Genomic DNA, 17655 nt, shown 5'->3' with positions numbered 1-17655 from the left:
GAAGATAAACAGACTGAAAAAGAAATTAGGGAAATGACACCCTTCACAATAGTTGCAAATAATATAAAATACCTTGGTGTGAATCTAACCAAGCAAGTGAAAGACCTGTATGACAAGAACTTCAAGTCCCTGAAGAAAGAAATCGAAGAAGATCTCAGAAGATGGAAAGATCTCCCATGCTCATGGATTGGCAGGATTAATATAATAAAAATGGCCATCTTGCCAAAAGCAATCTACAGATTCAAAAATGGCCATCTTGCCAAAAGCAATCTACAGATTCAATGCAATTCCCATTAAAATCCCTACTCAATTCTTCACAGAGTTAGAAAAGGAAATTCTCAAATTCATATGGAATAACAAAAAACCCAGGATAGCGAAAACTATTCTCAACAATAAAAGAACTTCGGGAGGAATCACCATCCCTGACCTCAAGCTGTACTACAGAGCAATAGTGATAAAAAAAAAAAAAACTACCTGGTATTGGTACAGAGACAGGCAGGAAGATCAATGGAATAGAATTGAAGACCCAGAAATGAACCCACACTCCTATGGTCACTTGATCTTTGACAAAGGAGCTAAAACTGTCCAGTGGAAAAAGGACAGCATTTTCAACAAATGGTGCTGGTTCAACTGGAGGGCAACATGTAGAAGAATGAAAATTGATCCATTCTTATCTCCTTGTACAAAGCTCAAGTCTAAGTGGATAAAGGACCTCCACATAAAACCAGATACACTGAAACTAATAGAAGAGAAGGTGGGGAAGAGCCTCGAATACTTGGGCACAGGGGAAAAGTTCCTGAACAGAACACCAATGGCATATGCTCTAAGATCAAGAATTGACAAATGGGACTTCATAAAATTGCAAAGTTTCTGTAAGGCAAAGGACACTGTCAATAGGACAAAACAACAACCAACAAATTGGGAAAAGATCTTTACCAATCCTACATCTGATAGAGGGCTAATATCCACTATATACAAAGAACTCAAGAAATTAGACTCCAGACAACCAAATAACCCTATTAAAAAATGGGGTATAGAGCTTAACAAAGAATTTTCAACGGAAGAAACTCGAATGGCTGAGAAGCACCTAAAGAAATGTTCAGTGTCCTTAGTCATCAGGGAAATGCAAATCAAAACAACCCTGAGATTCCATCTCACACCAGTCAGAATGGCTAAGATTAAAAACTCAGGTGATAGTAGATGCTGGCGAGGGTGTGGAGAAAGAGGAACACTCCTCCATTGTTGGTGAGACTGCAAGATGGTGCAACCACTTTGGAAATCAGTCTGGCAGTTCCTCAGAAAATTGGACATAGCATTACCTGAGGATCCAGCTATACCACTCCTAGGCATATACTCAGAAGATGCTCGAACATATAACAAGGACATATGCTCAACTATGTTCATAGCAGCCTTATTTATAATAGCCAGGAGCTGGAAAGAACCCAGATGTCCTTCAACTGAGGAATGGATTCAAAAAATATGGTATATTTACACAATGGAGTATTACTCAGCTATTAAAAACAATGAATTCGAGAGTTTCCTAGGTAAATGGATGGAACTAGAAATTATCATCCTGAGTGAAGTAAGCCAATCACAAAAGAACACACATGGTATTCACTCACTGATTATCGGATATTAGCCCAGAACCTTGAAATGCCCAAGATGCAACTCACAGGCCACATGAAGCTCATGAAGAAGGAAGACCAAGTGGGGGTGATTCGGTCCTTCTTAGAAGGAGCAACAAAATACTCAAGGGAGCAAATATGGAGACAAAGTGAGGGACAGAAGCTGAAGGAGGGGCCGTCTGAAGACCATTCCACCTGGGTATCCATCCCATGTGCAGTCACCAAAGGTAGATGCTGATGTGGAAGTCAGGAAGTGCATGCTGATATGGATATCTCCTCAGAGGTCTTCAAGAGTCTGACATATTCAGAGGCAGATGCTCACAACTAGCCATTGAAGTGATCATGGGGTTCTCAATGGAGGAGTTAGAGTGAAGACTGAAGGAGCTGAAAGGATTTGTGGCCCCATGAGGAGAGCAACAATACCAACCAACCACCGCTCCCAGAGTCTAAACCACCAGCCTGGGAGCACTTAGGGAGGGATCCAGGGCTTCAGCTGAATATGTAAGAGTGGAGGGCCCTGCTGGGCATAGGTGGAAGAAGAGATCCTTGACCTCATGAAGGCTGGACGCCCCAGGGGGTGGGAATTTTGAGGGTGGGGAGGTGGGAGTGGGGGGGTAGGTAGAGGTTACATCCACAGAGAAGAAGGAGGAGGGGTGACGGGATAGGGGGGTTCCTGGGTGGGTGGGGGATGGGGTAAGGGGACAACATATGAAATGTAAATAAAACATCCAATAAAAAAGAAAGCCACTTTGTCTGATTCAGGTTGTCTGATGGATGAGAGTAGCTATAGTGACAACCCCACCAAGAGAGATGCTAAGCCACAGCCAGAAGCTCTGGATGGAGCAGAGCCACCTCACTCCTCCCAGTGTTTCTAGACATACTGGCAGCTGTACATACTCTGCCTAGATTCAGGGTCAGATTTCATTGAGTTTTGTTAACAGTATCAGGTGGGCATGAAAGACTGTACCAGCTAAATGCAGAGCAGTTGGGAGAGTCGGAACACAGGCTAAAGAAGCCACACGGAGTTCAAAAGTGAATCTTGCTCTCCTGCTCAAGTGCAGGTGTCTGCCGTCTGGGAGGTTTTCATGACATTAAGATTTTTGTTGTTCAGAAGTGAAATGGAGGAATAGGTAAATTGCCCAACTTCCCTCCAGGGAGCTTGCCTTCTGCTCCTACATGGAGGAGCTGTGCTATCTCCTTTCCCTCCGAAAGACTCTTGCCGTCCACTCATGGCTGCATACCTGCTGTCACTAAAGCTCCTCCTCTAAGTGAGCCCATCTTCTTACTGTTTCCTGCCCCTTAACAAGTTGAGGTAATTCCTCCTGGCTCCTAGTTCTCTTTCTGTTGTGATTTTTCTCAAGTGCTTTTATACCTTTCTAGTTGATAGGGACATCTGATTTTCCTACTTTAGACTTCTAATATGTGGTGGGGTATGTGTCAATTGACTTTCAAATCCTGAATTTGTCTTAAATTCCTAAAATATAAATGCTGCTTGATCCTCATGTGTAATTCTCTATATGGTATTAAATTGCATTTCCTAATATTTGGTTATATTCTTCGTACAGTGATCACTGACATCTAGTACTTAGAATGCTGACATAGAGAGCTCAGAGAGCTTGAGATTTTGGAGATTTCAGATCAGGGATACTCATCCAGGACACCTCACATCTAAAACACTTCTGGTATTAAGCATTTCAGATATGGAAAGGTCAACCTACTCTTTGCTTCCGCTTCAGGAATCGCTTCTACATGGGACTTTCCAAGATTCTGGAAGCAACTGCACTAGTCACAGACATGCAGGAAGAGCTTTTGATTATTGGTCCTCAAATAGAACAAAAAGCAAAGGTATTTTTAGTCTTAATTCTCTCCTGAAGGTTTTATAGTCTGATACAGAACCGTGTCCAGAAGCAAAGGGTTCATTTCACCTCCCAGATTATAGTTCATCTTCAAAGGAAGTCAGGACGGGAACTCGAGGTAAGAACTGAAGCAGAGGCCGAGGAGGAGCACTGCTTACTGGCTCGCTCTCGTGGCTTGCTCAATACAAACAAAGACCACCGGTCCACCAGTGCACTGCCCACAGTGGACGTTCCCACTCAGACCTGCCTCCAGGCCAGTCCTAAGGAAGCATTCTCTCAGTTACAATCTGTCCTTCCCAGACGATCCTAGGTCCTATCAAGTTAACATACAAACCAAACAGTCCCATGACTAGCTATAAACACTGATGGAAAAAAGTGAAAAAGTCTTTAGGTAATTAGTTAAGTCCATTAGAAATCTGCTATGGTAATTTTCAGGTTGTCAATTATTTTGAAAGCCATTGCTTGTCTCGTGTGTGTGTGTGTGTGTGTGTGTGTGTGTGTGTGTGTGTGTTGCTAGAAATTAAAAGGCTCAACCACAGGCAAGCGCTCTACCACTGAGGTATACCCTTAACTCTTGTTATCTTTATATACATATATTCTCCTTATGAAACCCCAGTTATACCTATGTGAGACCCTTTACATAAAGTTATTTTCATCTGTATGGGTGAATTGTCCACATGTATACATGTGTGCCTAGTGCCTGCACAGGTCAGAAGAGAACATCAGATCCCCTGGAACTGGAGTTACAGATGGTGAGCTACCATGTAGGTTCTTGGAATTGAACCTGGGTCCTCTGGAAGAGCATCCAGTGCGCTGAACCTTGTAGTCACCTCTCTAGCCCCTTGTCATCTTTCTTGATGTGTAGGAATCATCCTCATGGTAGCCATCCTAATTACTCTGTTACATATAATTCAGGCTAAATTTCTATAAATTGTATAGTTATTAAATTAACTGCTGTAAAGAAATTCTGTGTCAAAATTCATTCTAAGAGAACTGTTTGACTTATTAGGAAAAAGAAATATTGATGGAAAAACTCCGGAAAGATTCACAAATAGTCGAAAAGGTTCAGGTGCTTGTGAAACAGGATGAGGAGATTGTGGCTGAACAAGTAAAGATTGTGGAAGAGTACGCTCAGGTGAGCTGAGTTCAGTGACTCCGAGCTGCCTGGGACTCTGAACCACCACAGGGAAAGGCAGTGGCCCTCTCCTTTTATCCCAGCAAATGTGGTTTGAGCCCCAACTCCATACAGGAAGCTACGAAGGGAAAATAGAGAGCACAGCCATGAACAGCCCCTGCCCTGGGAGGCTCTGCAGGCTGCATTAGAACTCACATGAGCCTTGCCTGCAGGAGCAGCGTCCGTCCGCTAGGAGACGAGCAGCTCTTGAGGACAGCAGCTCCAAGTGGACCACTTCCAATGTTGACTTTCGAAACCCTCTGTTCACTTCTGTCTCTCCCAGTTACAATTCCAGCAGGAGCCAGCGTGACATTCTGGATTAAGTTTGCTCAACCCCAGTCTGCTTCCTAGCCAGTCCTTCCTGATAAGCAACCACACACATTGAAAGAGATTGATTTGTTTCCCCAGGACACCACAAGCTGTACTCACTGGCTAATCTGCCAAGGCATGGGTCATTATGAAGGCTAAATTTCTATAAATTGTATAGATATTAAATTAACTGCCCTAAAGAAATTCTGTGTCAAAATCCATTCTAAGAGAACTGTTTAACTTATTAGGAAAAATAGATATTGACGGAAAAACTGCGGAAAGAGTCAAAAATAAGCCTGTCAAGGTTTATTATGAACCAAATGTGAGTGCAGATTGCAAGTTGTTCTCTGATAACTTAAAAATGTCCCTTTTTCTCTCTCTCGGATGTGGGCCCTGCTGGCAGAGAACTTGGCATATAGAACAAGCTGACCTTGAACTCGCAGGGATCCACCTGCCTCTGCGTCTTCAGGGCTGGGATTAAAGTGATGTGCCCCCATGCCTGGCTTCTTATCAGAGCCGATGAGCTCTCCATTGCTCTCCTTGTTGTTGTCTGAGAAAAGGTCTCACTATGCAGCCCAAACTAGCCTGAATCTTGCTGTGTAGTCCAGGCTGGTCTTCAACTCATGAGATCGACCAGACTCTGCCTTTCAAGTGCTAGGACTGAAGAAGGAAACCACCGTGTTCAGCCCCTTGTCAGTATCAACAATAACACAGCCAACAGAACCACTCCTCAAAGGGCATCCCTCACCCTGTGTCTGACAAGGCAGTCACATAGTGTCTCTGCTTTCCATGCATGGATAGGGATCACCAGGGGCTACACAACATACTGCGTTTCATTTACAAAACACTCTCCATGACAGACGCCTGTGCACACATGGCTAATTCGCACTATAAAATTTCCCATCAACCTGTCAACTTTAGATATGCGACTGTATTTGTTCCTTCATTGCAGAAAACTTCCAATGAGCTAAAAAGTGTGCTGCCTTCTCTAGACAAGGCAATTGTGGCCCTAAATGCCCTGGATAAAAGTGATATTTCTGAATTAAGGTGAGTAATTTTCTGTCTCTTTTGAGTTAAAAGACTCCTGAATAGAATGTGTGGGAAAATCTGCATTCCAATTTTATAAGAATTAATTTGTACCCACTTGGTTCCTGTAAATTTGTCATTATCTGTGGTATTTACAGATAATAAGATCTAGCTTCCGCTAGACTGAAGCCCTTACGCTCACAAGCAAGCACTTCACCAGCTGAGCCATCCCCTTGGCCACAAATTCACTGCATAGATAACAGTTAACTTAGTTTCACAACAGCAGACCAGAGCACATCACCGTTCTCAAGTTAATCCTCCTAAGACTGGCAGAGCAGACGCACAGAGAACGGATAGGTCTGGGGTGAGACCAGGGCAAAGGAGTGGACAGCACAAATGTCCCGGAAGTGTGCTCAGTGCTTTTCAGGGACTTCAAAAGACCAAAGTGGCTAGAGCTGGCAGCAAAGAGGGGTGTCAGGATAGTGAAATGGGGTCAGAGTGTTCACAGAGGCCCAGCTTTCCCCACCCAGCAGACACCCCCCCCCAGAAAGCCTACACCTTGCAAGTTTCTTGCAGAAGATCCTATTTGATTAACTACTGTTCTAAAAGATATTCCTGACAGAGTAACCTTAATACCTATAATTTCTTCTTATTATTAATTTAAAATAAGTATTTGTTGAGGGAGCAGGATATGTGTACCTGAGTGTGGGTGCCTAAGGAGAGCAGAACGTCAGATCCCGTGAAATTACAGGTTACTGGTGAAGCCACCCAGTGTGGGTTCTGGGAACCAAACCTAAGTCCTCTACAGGAGCAGTCCATGCTTCTAATCAGCAAGCTGTCTCTATAGCTCCCCAGCCTCCCACACACCGTCTGCAAGCAGTGAAGCATGTGACTGGAATCTAGCACTGCCACTTTCTCCCCAGCTGCACTTGAGCTTCCCCTATGCAGTGGGGTGGCAGATGAGGGTCCTAGTCAGCTAATATGACAGCCTCACTGAAGGAGCCAGTTCAGTCACGATCACTCTTGTGCTGGGAAGTCCCTCTCCTCTTCCTTGGAACCACAAATGCTCTGTTGTCCTTGAATGCTTTGCCTATGCTGTATTGTTTGTAAAGATTCTCCCGTGTGATGTTAGCACTGTAAATAGAAACTGGTTGGGACAGAACAAAAGGTGGCTTGCAATGTTCCAGTAACAATCCTCTTATCCTAACTTTAGACACAGATCCCATTCTAACCCCCTGCCCCAAAGCTGTTAGATCAGTACCTTTTGCGCTGGTATGAGGATAAAGTAACCATAAGATGCATGTATGGACAGTCAGTAATGACCCTTAAATCACAAGGACAGGGTTGACTTGCAGTGTGCACATGCACACACAATGCTTCTGTTGCATGGTAAGCTAACTAGAATGGCACAGGAAGTTCCTAACTTCAAATGAGTCTGCATTGGGTACTTTCAGAGCAAAAAGAATTAGTCTCTTAACTCAGATGGTTCTCAGTATTAAATTTTATGCATTTGATCTTCCTAAGGTAAAGATGTACTAAAAACACTAAATTTTTAAGAAATAAATAAATAGTAAAATGTATCTATGTTGACTGGTACTCCTTATCAAAATGCTTGTTAAAATATGTATGCACACATGGCTCTCCTGTATGTGAAAGACAGACAGACAGACAGATAGACAGACAGACAGAGCAAGAAGGGACTGCTTGGAGAAAGGAGAGGAGCCACTGGGAAGGGAGCGAGAGGACATGAACAAATATTGGAAGTGGGTAAGAGCGAATGAAAACTACACAGGAAATTTTCATAATAAAAGCCATCATTTTATAGGCTCCATGAAATATTTAATATAAATGAAGTCTAAACATGTATGTATGTAATCTTCTGGGATTGCTTCTAGGGGGATGATCTTCATCTTGATGCTGATAGATGCCCACCCTGTCTTACAGAGTGTACACACGCCCTCCCTACCTTGTTCTGACAGTCATGAATGCAGTGTGCATCCTTCTAGAAAAGAAGCCCAACTGGACAACAGCCAAGCTGCTACTTTCAGACACCAGCTTCCTAAGGCGACTGATCAACCTTGACAAGGACAGCATCCCTGATAAGGTACAGTGCTGATAGCTAGGAGTGCCCACTTGCTGTGCCCGTATTTACAGACAGGCCAAGCAGAAGTGCTAAAACAGGTTCTGAATTATAAGTGAAAATTTAAAATGGATTTAAGAATGAAATGTATTACACATAGAAGATGGTGGTAGGAGTTAAAGGGGGGCTGGCAAGATAATAAAGGGGTGAAGGACTCATCAGGCCTGACAGCATGAACCTGATCCCCAGGATCCACATGGCAGGAGAGAACTGCACTAAATAAATACATAAAGGAAATTCTAAAGCAAGACCAAGAGAGCAAAGTTAATGATTTTCTCCCAGAAACGTTCTTCTGAAATCTTCATATTAAAACAGAGACAGCATGAAGCAGCCAATCACAGTCAACCAGCGAATCATGATAGTCTGTGCTTCTGGGAAGCAGAGTTCCCCACCAGGGAGATGAAGTGTTTGGCAGAATGTTTGCGATGATACTCATTCATGAGTTACTGTAACAATTCACTCTCTAAAGAACAATTAACAAATCTAGTCCCCTGTGGTTTTGTTTAAATATATCTGAAAAGATTTGCTCTTATAAAGAAGTGACTAAAAACCTAACAGCACTTGGAATAATAGAACATGTTAATAGTGGCAGGGTGAGAGAGCCACATGCATCTGAATTATTCAGGAAAGTGGAGCTGTTCCCAGGCAGGAGAGGAGATGCCTAGACAGAAAGGGAGAAGGAATCCAAGTCTGAGAAAGATTCTATACCATATATGGCTCATAAAGGCAGGTGAGAAATTCCGTCCACTTAACTATAGATTAGCCAACAGGCCACGTGGGGATGGGCATCGTCTCCTCACAGGAAAGCACACTAAGTGACTCTGACCTCCAACACACGAAGTTCTCCTAAGCTGAAGTTCATTTTGAATCTTAGCAAAGTTGCAGCAACAGCAACAGTGACAGGTATTCAATAGAAAGGCTCCCTAATCTAGGGCCACTTGGAATCCTAGATAAAGCTGTGTGTCTTTAACTGCAGCAGTGAAACTCGTCCTGGGAGGAATATCCAACTCACTCTAATGTACAGTACATCTCATGTAACATGTTCTCCCTAGGTGTTCATGAGGCTCAAGAAGATTCTAAATCTGCCTGATTTCAACCCCAACAAGATTGCTATGGTTTCTGTGGCTTGTTGCTCCATGTGTCAGTGGGTAATCGCTTTGAATAACTACCATGAAGTACAGAAGGTACACCTTGCTTCCTGATTCTCTGTCATGGTGTGCAAGGAACCCAGCATAGTCCTGAAAGTAATTGGTACTTAGCAGTGTTTAAGTGAACCTCGATTGCCTACTGAAACCCGTATGTCTTTCACATCTCATGCTCCCTCACCTAGACTGAATGCTTCTTTTAAACTTTTTATGAAAACTATGATACACTTCTATTTGTTTGATTTAGTATTTTGTCCATAACCAACTGCATCCCTTCAGGGCATATATAAAATTCCAGGAAAGTTTGTTTTAAAGACTGATACCTATGTCTCTCAAGTATCAGACATTTTAAACCACAAGCCTAACTGTTTAAACCTTTGGGTATTTTACTCTCGTGAAGGTGGTACGTCCTAAGCAGGCACAAGTGGCGGAGGCTCAGAACGTCCTTCAAATTGCAAAGCAAAGGTTGTTCGAAAAGCAAAGAGGTTTACAGCTGGTAAGATTTGGGGGTTTCAGATTCTTTTAATTATTATTTTATTACTTGTTTAATTCATAATGCATTTTAAGAACTGTGTAACATTTCCTAGGAGCAGTCAATAAACACCTTAGGGTTGAGAGTGTACTATCAGCGATAGTGGCCCTGAGATTCCATTCATAACACAGCAAGGCTATGATGAGGAGACACCATTGATCCAGCAGAGCTTACTCACCAAAAATAGAAGAGGGAAAATGGTAGGTTAGGGGTGTCATCGTGAGGACTAAGTAAATAAGACAGGTAGAGTGTGTAACACTCTCCATCTATGCCACATAATAATTAACAGGCATGTTAATGATCAGCATAAAATGCCATTGCACCAGATCTCTCTACCTTCAGTCTATATCCTCTAGTCATTTCTGTGTTAACCCACTCAGCTATGCTTCCTCCTCAGATAGCTAGAGCTGGTGCTAAGTGGGGATCCTCACCTGACATTTGATACATTCTGAGCAGATGCCATACTGCATGATTCATGTAGCAGACTCTCTTGTTAAAGTGCTGTGCCTCATTCTGGACAGAGAGGGCGGCTGGCACGGAGGGCGAGTGTCCGTTCAGTGCTGCAAGGCTGGCATTAAGTCAGCTTTTATTTCAGTACACCGTTCATTCATCCGTTCATCCATGTAGACCACACACGCACACGCACACATGCATGCACTCACACACACACAAAATTAAAAATTAATCCTGCCACAGACAGTCCATAATGGATATATTTTTATAAAATATATTTTTGTAAAGTTTAGATTCATACTTTTATAAAAATAATATCTAAAAATAAGGAAAAATGTACAGATCATAGTAAATACAATTCTGTATATATGATTTTATATATGTAACATCTATACTTACATGTTCCATAAGTTAGATATATAATTTCACATCTGCAAAGTCATATCTCTGTATACTTACATTTATATACACACACCATATTCAAGATTTCATGCCACACCCTCTGTGTTAGCTTTTTATCATTATTGCAGAAACCTGGTATACTCAAATGTATAAAGTCAAAACAAAAAAGATTGGTTTTTACTCTGACTTAGTCCATGGTCATTTGACCCTGCTGCTTTGGGCCTGTGTGACACAGTACACCATGCGGAAATGGAGCGACCTGCTTATTTCATGGTGACTAGAAAGCAGCTTGTAGGGAAAAGGAAGGACTGGGGCTTTGGTAACTCCTCAGACGGGCATGCTGCCAGTTCACTAACCCCCTCCATAGGTCTCACCTACTAAAGGTTCCTCACCTCCCAACAGTACCACAGGTTGGGGAACTGCCTTCACCACATGGGCCTGTAGGGAACGTTCCATACCCAGACCACAACACCAGCAAAGCATGGTTTCTGTGGGTTTTGATGCGTAGCCTACAGGCTGTCTCAGGCTCAGTTCATCCCTATGTCCTAACCCGTCCATCCCTCAGGTCTGCTCAGCATATTTGGAGAGGGAAAAGTCAGCTGTTTTCTTTCTTTATTTGAAACAGTAATCCAGGGTATGCTCTCTTGGTAGTTGACGATGACCTTGAATTTCTGACGTTCCCTCCTTTATCTGGCTCCTGAGCACAGGTTTGTGTGTCAGTGCACCTAGTTTTACACAGCACCAAAAATTAGTCCTAGATGCTCTCGAACCAAGGCGAGCTCCCACCAGCTGAGCTACACCCCCAGCCCTCAGTCATTGTTTTTAGAGTCCAGATTTAGACATAGCGTAGGTTATCTTTGTAAAGAAATAACTTAGAAAATGGTGAATCTTTGGATGCTTAGGATGGCAAGAGGGGCTTTCTTAGAAAACAGGCAGCATTTCACAGGACTGCGGGGCGGAGGATTGTTCACGTAATCCAGCTGGGGAACTTTCCTAGGGAAGTGCTGCATGCCAAGGCAAGAGAGGTGACAGGCAAACCTTTTGTGAGTGAGACACTGCGTGAGATTCAATGACCACTGTGACTGTCTTTCAGATTGAAGAACATCTGCAGTTCTTACACACGTCCTACAGAGATATTGTTACTGAAAAGCATCAACTGGCAAATCGGAAAAAGCTGGCTACCAAGCGCCTCCAGTGCGCGTCCGTCCTGCTGACTGTCCTGGAAGACGAGAAGGCATGGCTTCCTTTGCCTTTTTATCCCCTCTACTAATTCTCATTGGACTCAACAGACCCCAGCCAGCACTTCACCTGGGGCTCTATCACACTCCTTCTAGAGCTGTCTCAGTACCCAACTACCTATAACGATCTGGAGAACATCTTACACCAATAAAACAAGAGCTCGCCTCCCCTGTCGATAAGACAGCAGCACTTCCTGTGTGCTGAGGCCCAGGGAGAACCTGCAGTGACCCTGTCATGAGTTTCTCCCCAGCCCTGGAAGTGTATGGATACAGACCAAAGAGAACAGCTGTCATTAGAAGGAAAGGGAAGGCTCTCTTGTTCTGTTGTCTTCTGGCCCTTTTCATCTGAGTTTAAAATGTTTCTAATTCATGCCTAGTAAGCTGGCTAAAATGTTGATTTAGTCACACCCCACCCATCCTAAAGGATATTACAAACCTGTGGATACAGCCCTACTTTGTTATAATTATTTAAATGCATGTTTTGGAAGGCTCTCTAAGTACAGGGATGGGTTGTGGTATAAATAAACATATTGTGCCACATCAACTGAGGGAAACTACCATCCTCAAAACCTGACTGGTGTCCCTAAGGGTCCAGTGGCTGCTGGGTTCGGGGAGCACCAGCATTCTTCCTGGTCTTGGGCTCCTAGGGGAGGACAGAGGACATTTCTGTCCACCGAGCCTTAGCCAGTGACCACGCAAGCATGCGCTGACGTCCTCTGCTCTCTGACCTCCTCCTCTGAGCATGATGTTACTGGCAGTTTTTTTTGAAATTTTTTAAAAATTTGTTTGTTTCTTTGTTTGTTTGTTTTGAGATAGGGTCTCACTATGTAGCTCTGGCTGGCCTGGAATTAACTATGGAAGTAGTTGCTGGCCTTGAACTCACAAAGATCCACTTGCCTCTGTACATCACCATGCCTGGCTCAGGGACGTTTTTTTTGTGGGGGGGGGACTGGGGGACAGTGAAGTGTCAAGTAGGAATGTCAAGATAAAGTATCTGTGGGCAGTGAATCCACAGCAGAGGGTTAGGGGGATGATGGAGCACCAATAATTCAATAATGTGATTTTGTTTGCTTGCCAGTTTTGTGAGACATGTTCTCATGATGGCAGCCAAAGCTAGCCTTGACCTCATTATCAGGCCTAGTTTTCCTCTCAGAAAACAGTTCTTTGGTGGGAGTCAGGGTAAGATTTTAGTAGTCTGTCTACTTCTGTTTCAAAGCTAACGGAATTCTTGTTTTATCTGAATGAGATTTTTCCCCTGGTGTCAATAAGAAATTGGCTTGCCAGGTGGTTTCAGGCAGCATCTAGTGAAAACTATCTTCCAGCTCTGTTACCCTTGCTAGCCTGGACTTGAGGGCAGTGTTGAGTGCTGAGTTTGCAGGTATGTGCCACCACACCCGTCCTGGCCATTTTAAATGCTATTCACTTGAGAACGGTAATAGCGATGACAGATCCAAAGTAGAGACCATTCGTTTTTAAAGTGTCTCATAACATTGGTCTAGGGAGATGGCCCAGTGAGGCAAGTGCCGGCAGAAGTGTGAGGAACTGAGTTATCATCAGCCCCCACATAAAAGCTTATCTTTACCCCAGGACTGAGGGAGAGACACAGGTGGATCCTAGGGGCTTGCTGGTCAGCTGGTATAGCCCAAGCTGGTGAGCTCCAGCTCCAATGAGAGGCCTGTCTCAATCGTGATAAAGATGATAATGATGGTGGATTAGGCTAGGAGGCATGCTGAGTAGGTAAGAGCACTACTGTGCAAGCCTGAGAATCTTAAGTTCAAATCCTCAGCAACCATGTAAAAACCTGGGCATGACTATCCTGCCTGCCTGTAACCCCAGCACCATGGGGGACAGAGACAGGATCACTGAGGGCTTTTGGTTGTCAATCTAACCAGGTTCAATGAGAGACACTGTCTCAAGGAAGAGAGACAGAGAGTGATGGAGCAGGACATCTGAGCCTCTCATCTGGCTTTCACTGCATACTGTACCTGCACACGCACACACACACACACATACACACACACGGGGGAGTACACACACACATAAACACACAAATATACACTGCACATATGCATAAATACTTTATAGGATCAACTCATAAATATTTCATAGTACCAACTCGATAACCTGAATTTTATCTTGACACTCAGATTCGATGGCAAGAAACAATCAACGAGATAGACAACAAGCTGAAAGGCATCTGTGGTGACACACTCCTTTCATCCGCATGCCTTGCCTACAGCGGAGTCTTAACTCCAGAATTCCGCCAGCTGGTGATGGAGAAATGGAAAGACTTCTGCACTCAGTCTGAAATCATCTTGTCACCCAATTTTTCCTTAATTGATGTGATGGCAGAAAAAAATGAGGTAATAACATAACCTTATTGTCCAATTAAGTGGCTGCTGGTGGTGGTTGGGTTGGAGGGGTGTGTAAAGGGTTTTTTAGCATGGATATTTTCCCTAATTATTATGATAAATGAAAATATTAAAGTTTTTCAGCGTTTTCTTTCTCCTTTTTTACTTGCAGATCTAACACCTCAGTTTTCTCTATCTATCCTGTTTCACATTTTCTAATAAGATTCAGAGAATATTCTTCTTCTTATCTGAGTCCTACCAGTCTGTTGAAATGAATCTAGTCAGTTCCTCTCTCTAAAATTCCATGTATTAATAAATTGAGTGCCATTATTGAATGGGTACATTCTTAGCCATAGCCAAAACCACAGATCTATATTTACTAATGAATATTTATTATTCTGTTTATATAAGTCCTTTGTTGGTATTTAACAGATTGAAAAGGAGAAATGGCTGCTACCATTTAATCCTCAGTGTTTTAGATTGGCTCCTTCAGTAATAAGTCTACTTGCATGGGCCTCTCAACCTGTGAGGTTTTAGGAGGAAACAGCAGCTTCTTTGTTTCATGATCTAACCCCAAACACACCGTGATCACGTTAGATGTACATGCTCCAGTTGTCTAAAACTGTAAGACCATATAATAGTTCAGATCAAAGCACAAAACTGAAACCACATGTTATTTAGAAAGAATACATCTAAAATATTAGAATTGAGAATTTCTTTTAAAAAGAAAAACAACCCACAGATTACAGATAAAAAGTGAAATACTCTCTGTGGCCCAGAAAAAAAGGACTAAAGTTTAAAAAGTTTCTTACTCTGAGCTAAGGATGGGTTCTATATTAAATGATTAATATCCCAGAACTATATTAAACAATTCTAAACTTGTATATTGATAACTTTGAATGATAAGCAGACATTTCCTGAAAAACTATAGAGAAAACAGATAAACTACTAAGGTGGTTTGAGTGGTGTCTCCTCCGTGGACTCAGGTGTTTAAATACTGGGTCCCTAGTTGGTGGCACTCTTTGGAGATACTCATATGAGTGCAGCTGGAGGAAGTTCATCACTGGAGGCAGTGCTTTGAGAGTAAAAAGATTCGCCTACTTCCAATGTGCTATCTCTGCTTGAAGCTTGTATCTGAAGAGATAAGCACTCAGCTTCCTGCTCCACTGGCATGCCTGATGCTTCATGGCTCCTGTCTCAATTAGGGTTTTACTGCTGTGAACAGACACCATGACCAAGGCAACTCTTATAAGGACAACATTTAATTGGGGCTGGCTTACAGGTTCAGAGATTCAGTCCATTATCATCAAAGTGGGAGCTTGGCAGCATCCAGGCAGGCATGCTGCAGGAGGAGCTGAGAGTTCTACATCTTTATCTGAAGGCGCTAAGAGAAGGCTGGCATCTAGGCAGCTAGGATAAGGGTCTTAAAGCCCATGCCCACAATGACACACTTCCTCCAACAAGGCCACACCTCCTAATAGTACCTCTCCCTAGGCCAAGCATATTCAAACCACCACAGCTCCCCACCATAACAGATTCCTGACGTTCACCAGTAAAGCCTGTTCTATAAGTCACCCTGTCATGTGTTCTATCAGAGCAGCAGAACAATAACTAAGGCAGATGTTGGTACCAGAGAGTTAGATGTTCCTGTAAAGAACCAGAAACTGTTCATTTTTTATAGGAATGTAGGAGAGCCTGGAACTCTGAACTGGAAAAGCAGTTGAATGCTGTAAGCAGAACTTGGTGGTCTATGCTAACAGGGACCACCAGACAGACAGACAAACGGACAGACGGACAGACAGACAGTAATGCTGAGAACAAAGAGGACTGTGGAGGCTCAACAGGCTTCAGAGGGGAGCAAGGACTTTCATAGCAGTGAGGATGGCCACCATCCCAGTGATAGCTGAGTGAAGAATCAGGCTGCCTTCTGCCCAGGTCCTGAGAACTTGCCCAACACAGAACTGAAATGCAATGGAGAGAAAAGGAGACCTGGAAGCTTAGTGTTGCTGTAATTGTTAAGGAAACTTACACCAGTAAGGAGATACTCAACTACATTGGAGCAAAGAGGAAGGTACCCTAGGGCTAGACCCCAACAAAGGGAGAGTGCCCGAGGGGAACACCCCAACAAGCTGACCTTTCAACTTATGAAATCAAAGCCCTGAAAGAGGTTTCTGATCCTAGAAAGCAACTGCTAATGTGCTTCATGGGGACCAGGGTCCATCCTGAGGCAGCCAACCTGACAGTGTACCACGCAGGGTGCTGGCTTTAGAAGCATGAGGGATACAGGAGTAGAAGGGGTTGTGAACTCTTCCTTCACAGTTTCATTCAACCACTAAGACCACTTCTCAGAGAATCAAAATGAATGTATCAGAATAGACACAAACTTGAAAAAGGAAACTGTAAGTTCCCAAGATAAATTTTAAGAAGCAATAGTCATGTCAAACTCAAAATTTGGAAAACTCAATATTCTTAATCATTCAGTTCCTCCCAAAGTCATCTATATCCTAGCCAAAATACGAGCACAGTGTATGTCCTGGCGCCTGACTTCAGAGCTGTAGAAGAGGATAAGAACCCACAGTATCCAAGCCCACGCTGGAAACAGCTGTCAGTGCACTCTGGAGGCTCAGCAGTCACATCTGAGCCGAACAGATACTAGACTGGGATTTTTTTTTTAAGCCAATACAAAGAACACCTAAGAGCAGAGTTGAGAGCATAGAAACAGTCCTACACCACCAAAGACATTAGCATCACAGCAACGGTCATGGCGCAGTGCACGGGAGAGAGTGCTGGGCAATTGCGTATTTATTTTTTTAATAAAGCAAAAAATTTGGTTGCAGTTAAGTTCAGTTGCCTAAATGTGAAAAACAAATTAAGCACAATTTAGGACATACTTGACACTGAGTTTTAAAAAAAGAAGAAGAAGATCTCTTAAATAGGGGCTCAGCACTTAAGAGTACTGGTTGCTCTTCCAGAGGACCAAGGTTCAATTCCCACCACCCTCATGGCAACTCATAACTGTCTGTAACTCCTGTTCCAAGGGTCAAAACACTAATATACACAAAATAAAGATAAAATTATTTTTTAAATCTCTTAAATAAATTTAACCATCATAGAAAAAAATCTGATCAATTACATTAGAATTCAGACCTTTACTCATCAAAAGACAAAATTAATGAGCTAGAGAAATGGCTCCGAAGTTAGGAGAACTGGCTGCTCTGTAGAGAACCCAGGTTTGGTTCCCAGTACCCACATGTCAGCTCACAGCCATGTGTCAGTCCAGTCCCAGGGGATCCAATGCTCTCTTTTAGCCTCTGAGAGTACTGTATTTGCATGGTACACACACAGAGAGAGAGAGAGAGAGAGAGAGAGAGAGAGAGAGAGAGAGAGAGAGAGAGAGAGAGAGA

General features: G+C 43.1%; 1 protein-coding gene across 1 annotated transcript in view; it reads left to right on the top strand.

Moving 5' to 3' along the window:
* Dnah14 (dynein axonemal heavy chain 14) overlaps positions 1–17655 on the top strand; it is a 196983-nt gene that overhangs the window by 135001 nt on the left and 44327 nt on the right. Inside the window, exons 58-65 of the mRNA XM_028789300.1 lie at positions 3362–3470; positions 4491–4616; positions 5917–6011; positions 7935–8094; positions 9183–9314; positions 9676–9771; positions 11756–11896; positions 14048–14263. Of these exons, the coding sequence (XP_028645133.1) occupies positions 3362–3470; positions 4491–4616; positions 5917–6011; positions 7935–8094; positions 9183–9314; positions 9676–9771; positions 11756–11896; positions 14048–14263 (1075 nt within the window). The remainder of the gene's footprint in view (positions 1–3361; positions 3471–4490; positions 4617–5916; positions 6012–7934; positions 8095–9182; positions 9315–9675; positions 9772–11755; positions 11897–14047; positions 14264–17655) is intronic.

The sequence above is a fragment of the Grammomys surdaster genome, unplaced genomic scaffold (assembly GCF_004785775.1).
Source record: "Grammomys surdaster isolate TR1022 unplaced genomic scaffold, NIH_TR_1.0 125808, whole genome shotgun sequence".
NCBI classification, from domain to species: Eukaryota; Metazoa; Chordata; class Mammalia; order Rodentia; family Muridae; genus Grammomys; species Grammomys surdaster.
The sequence above is the reverse complement of the archived record's forward strand: the minus strand, read 5'-3'. Positions and strand labels throughout refer to the sequence as shown.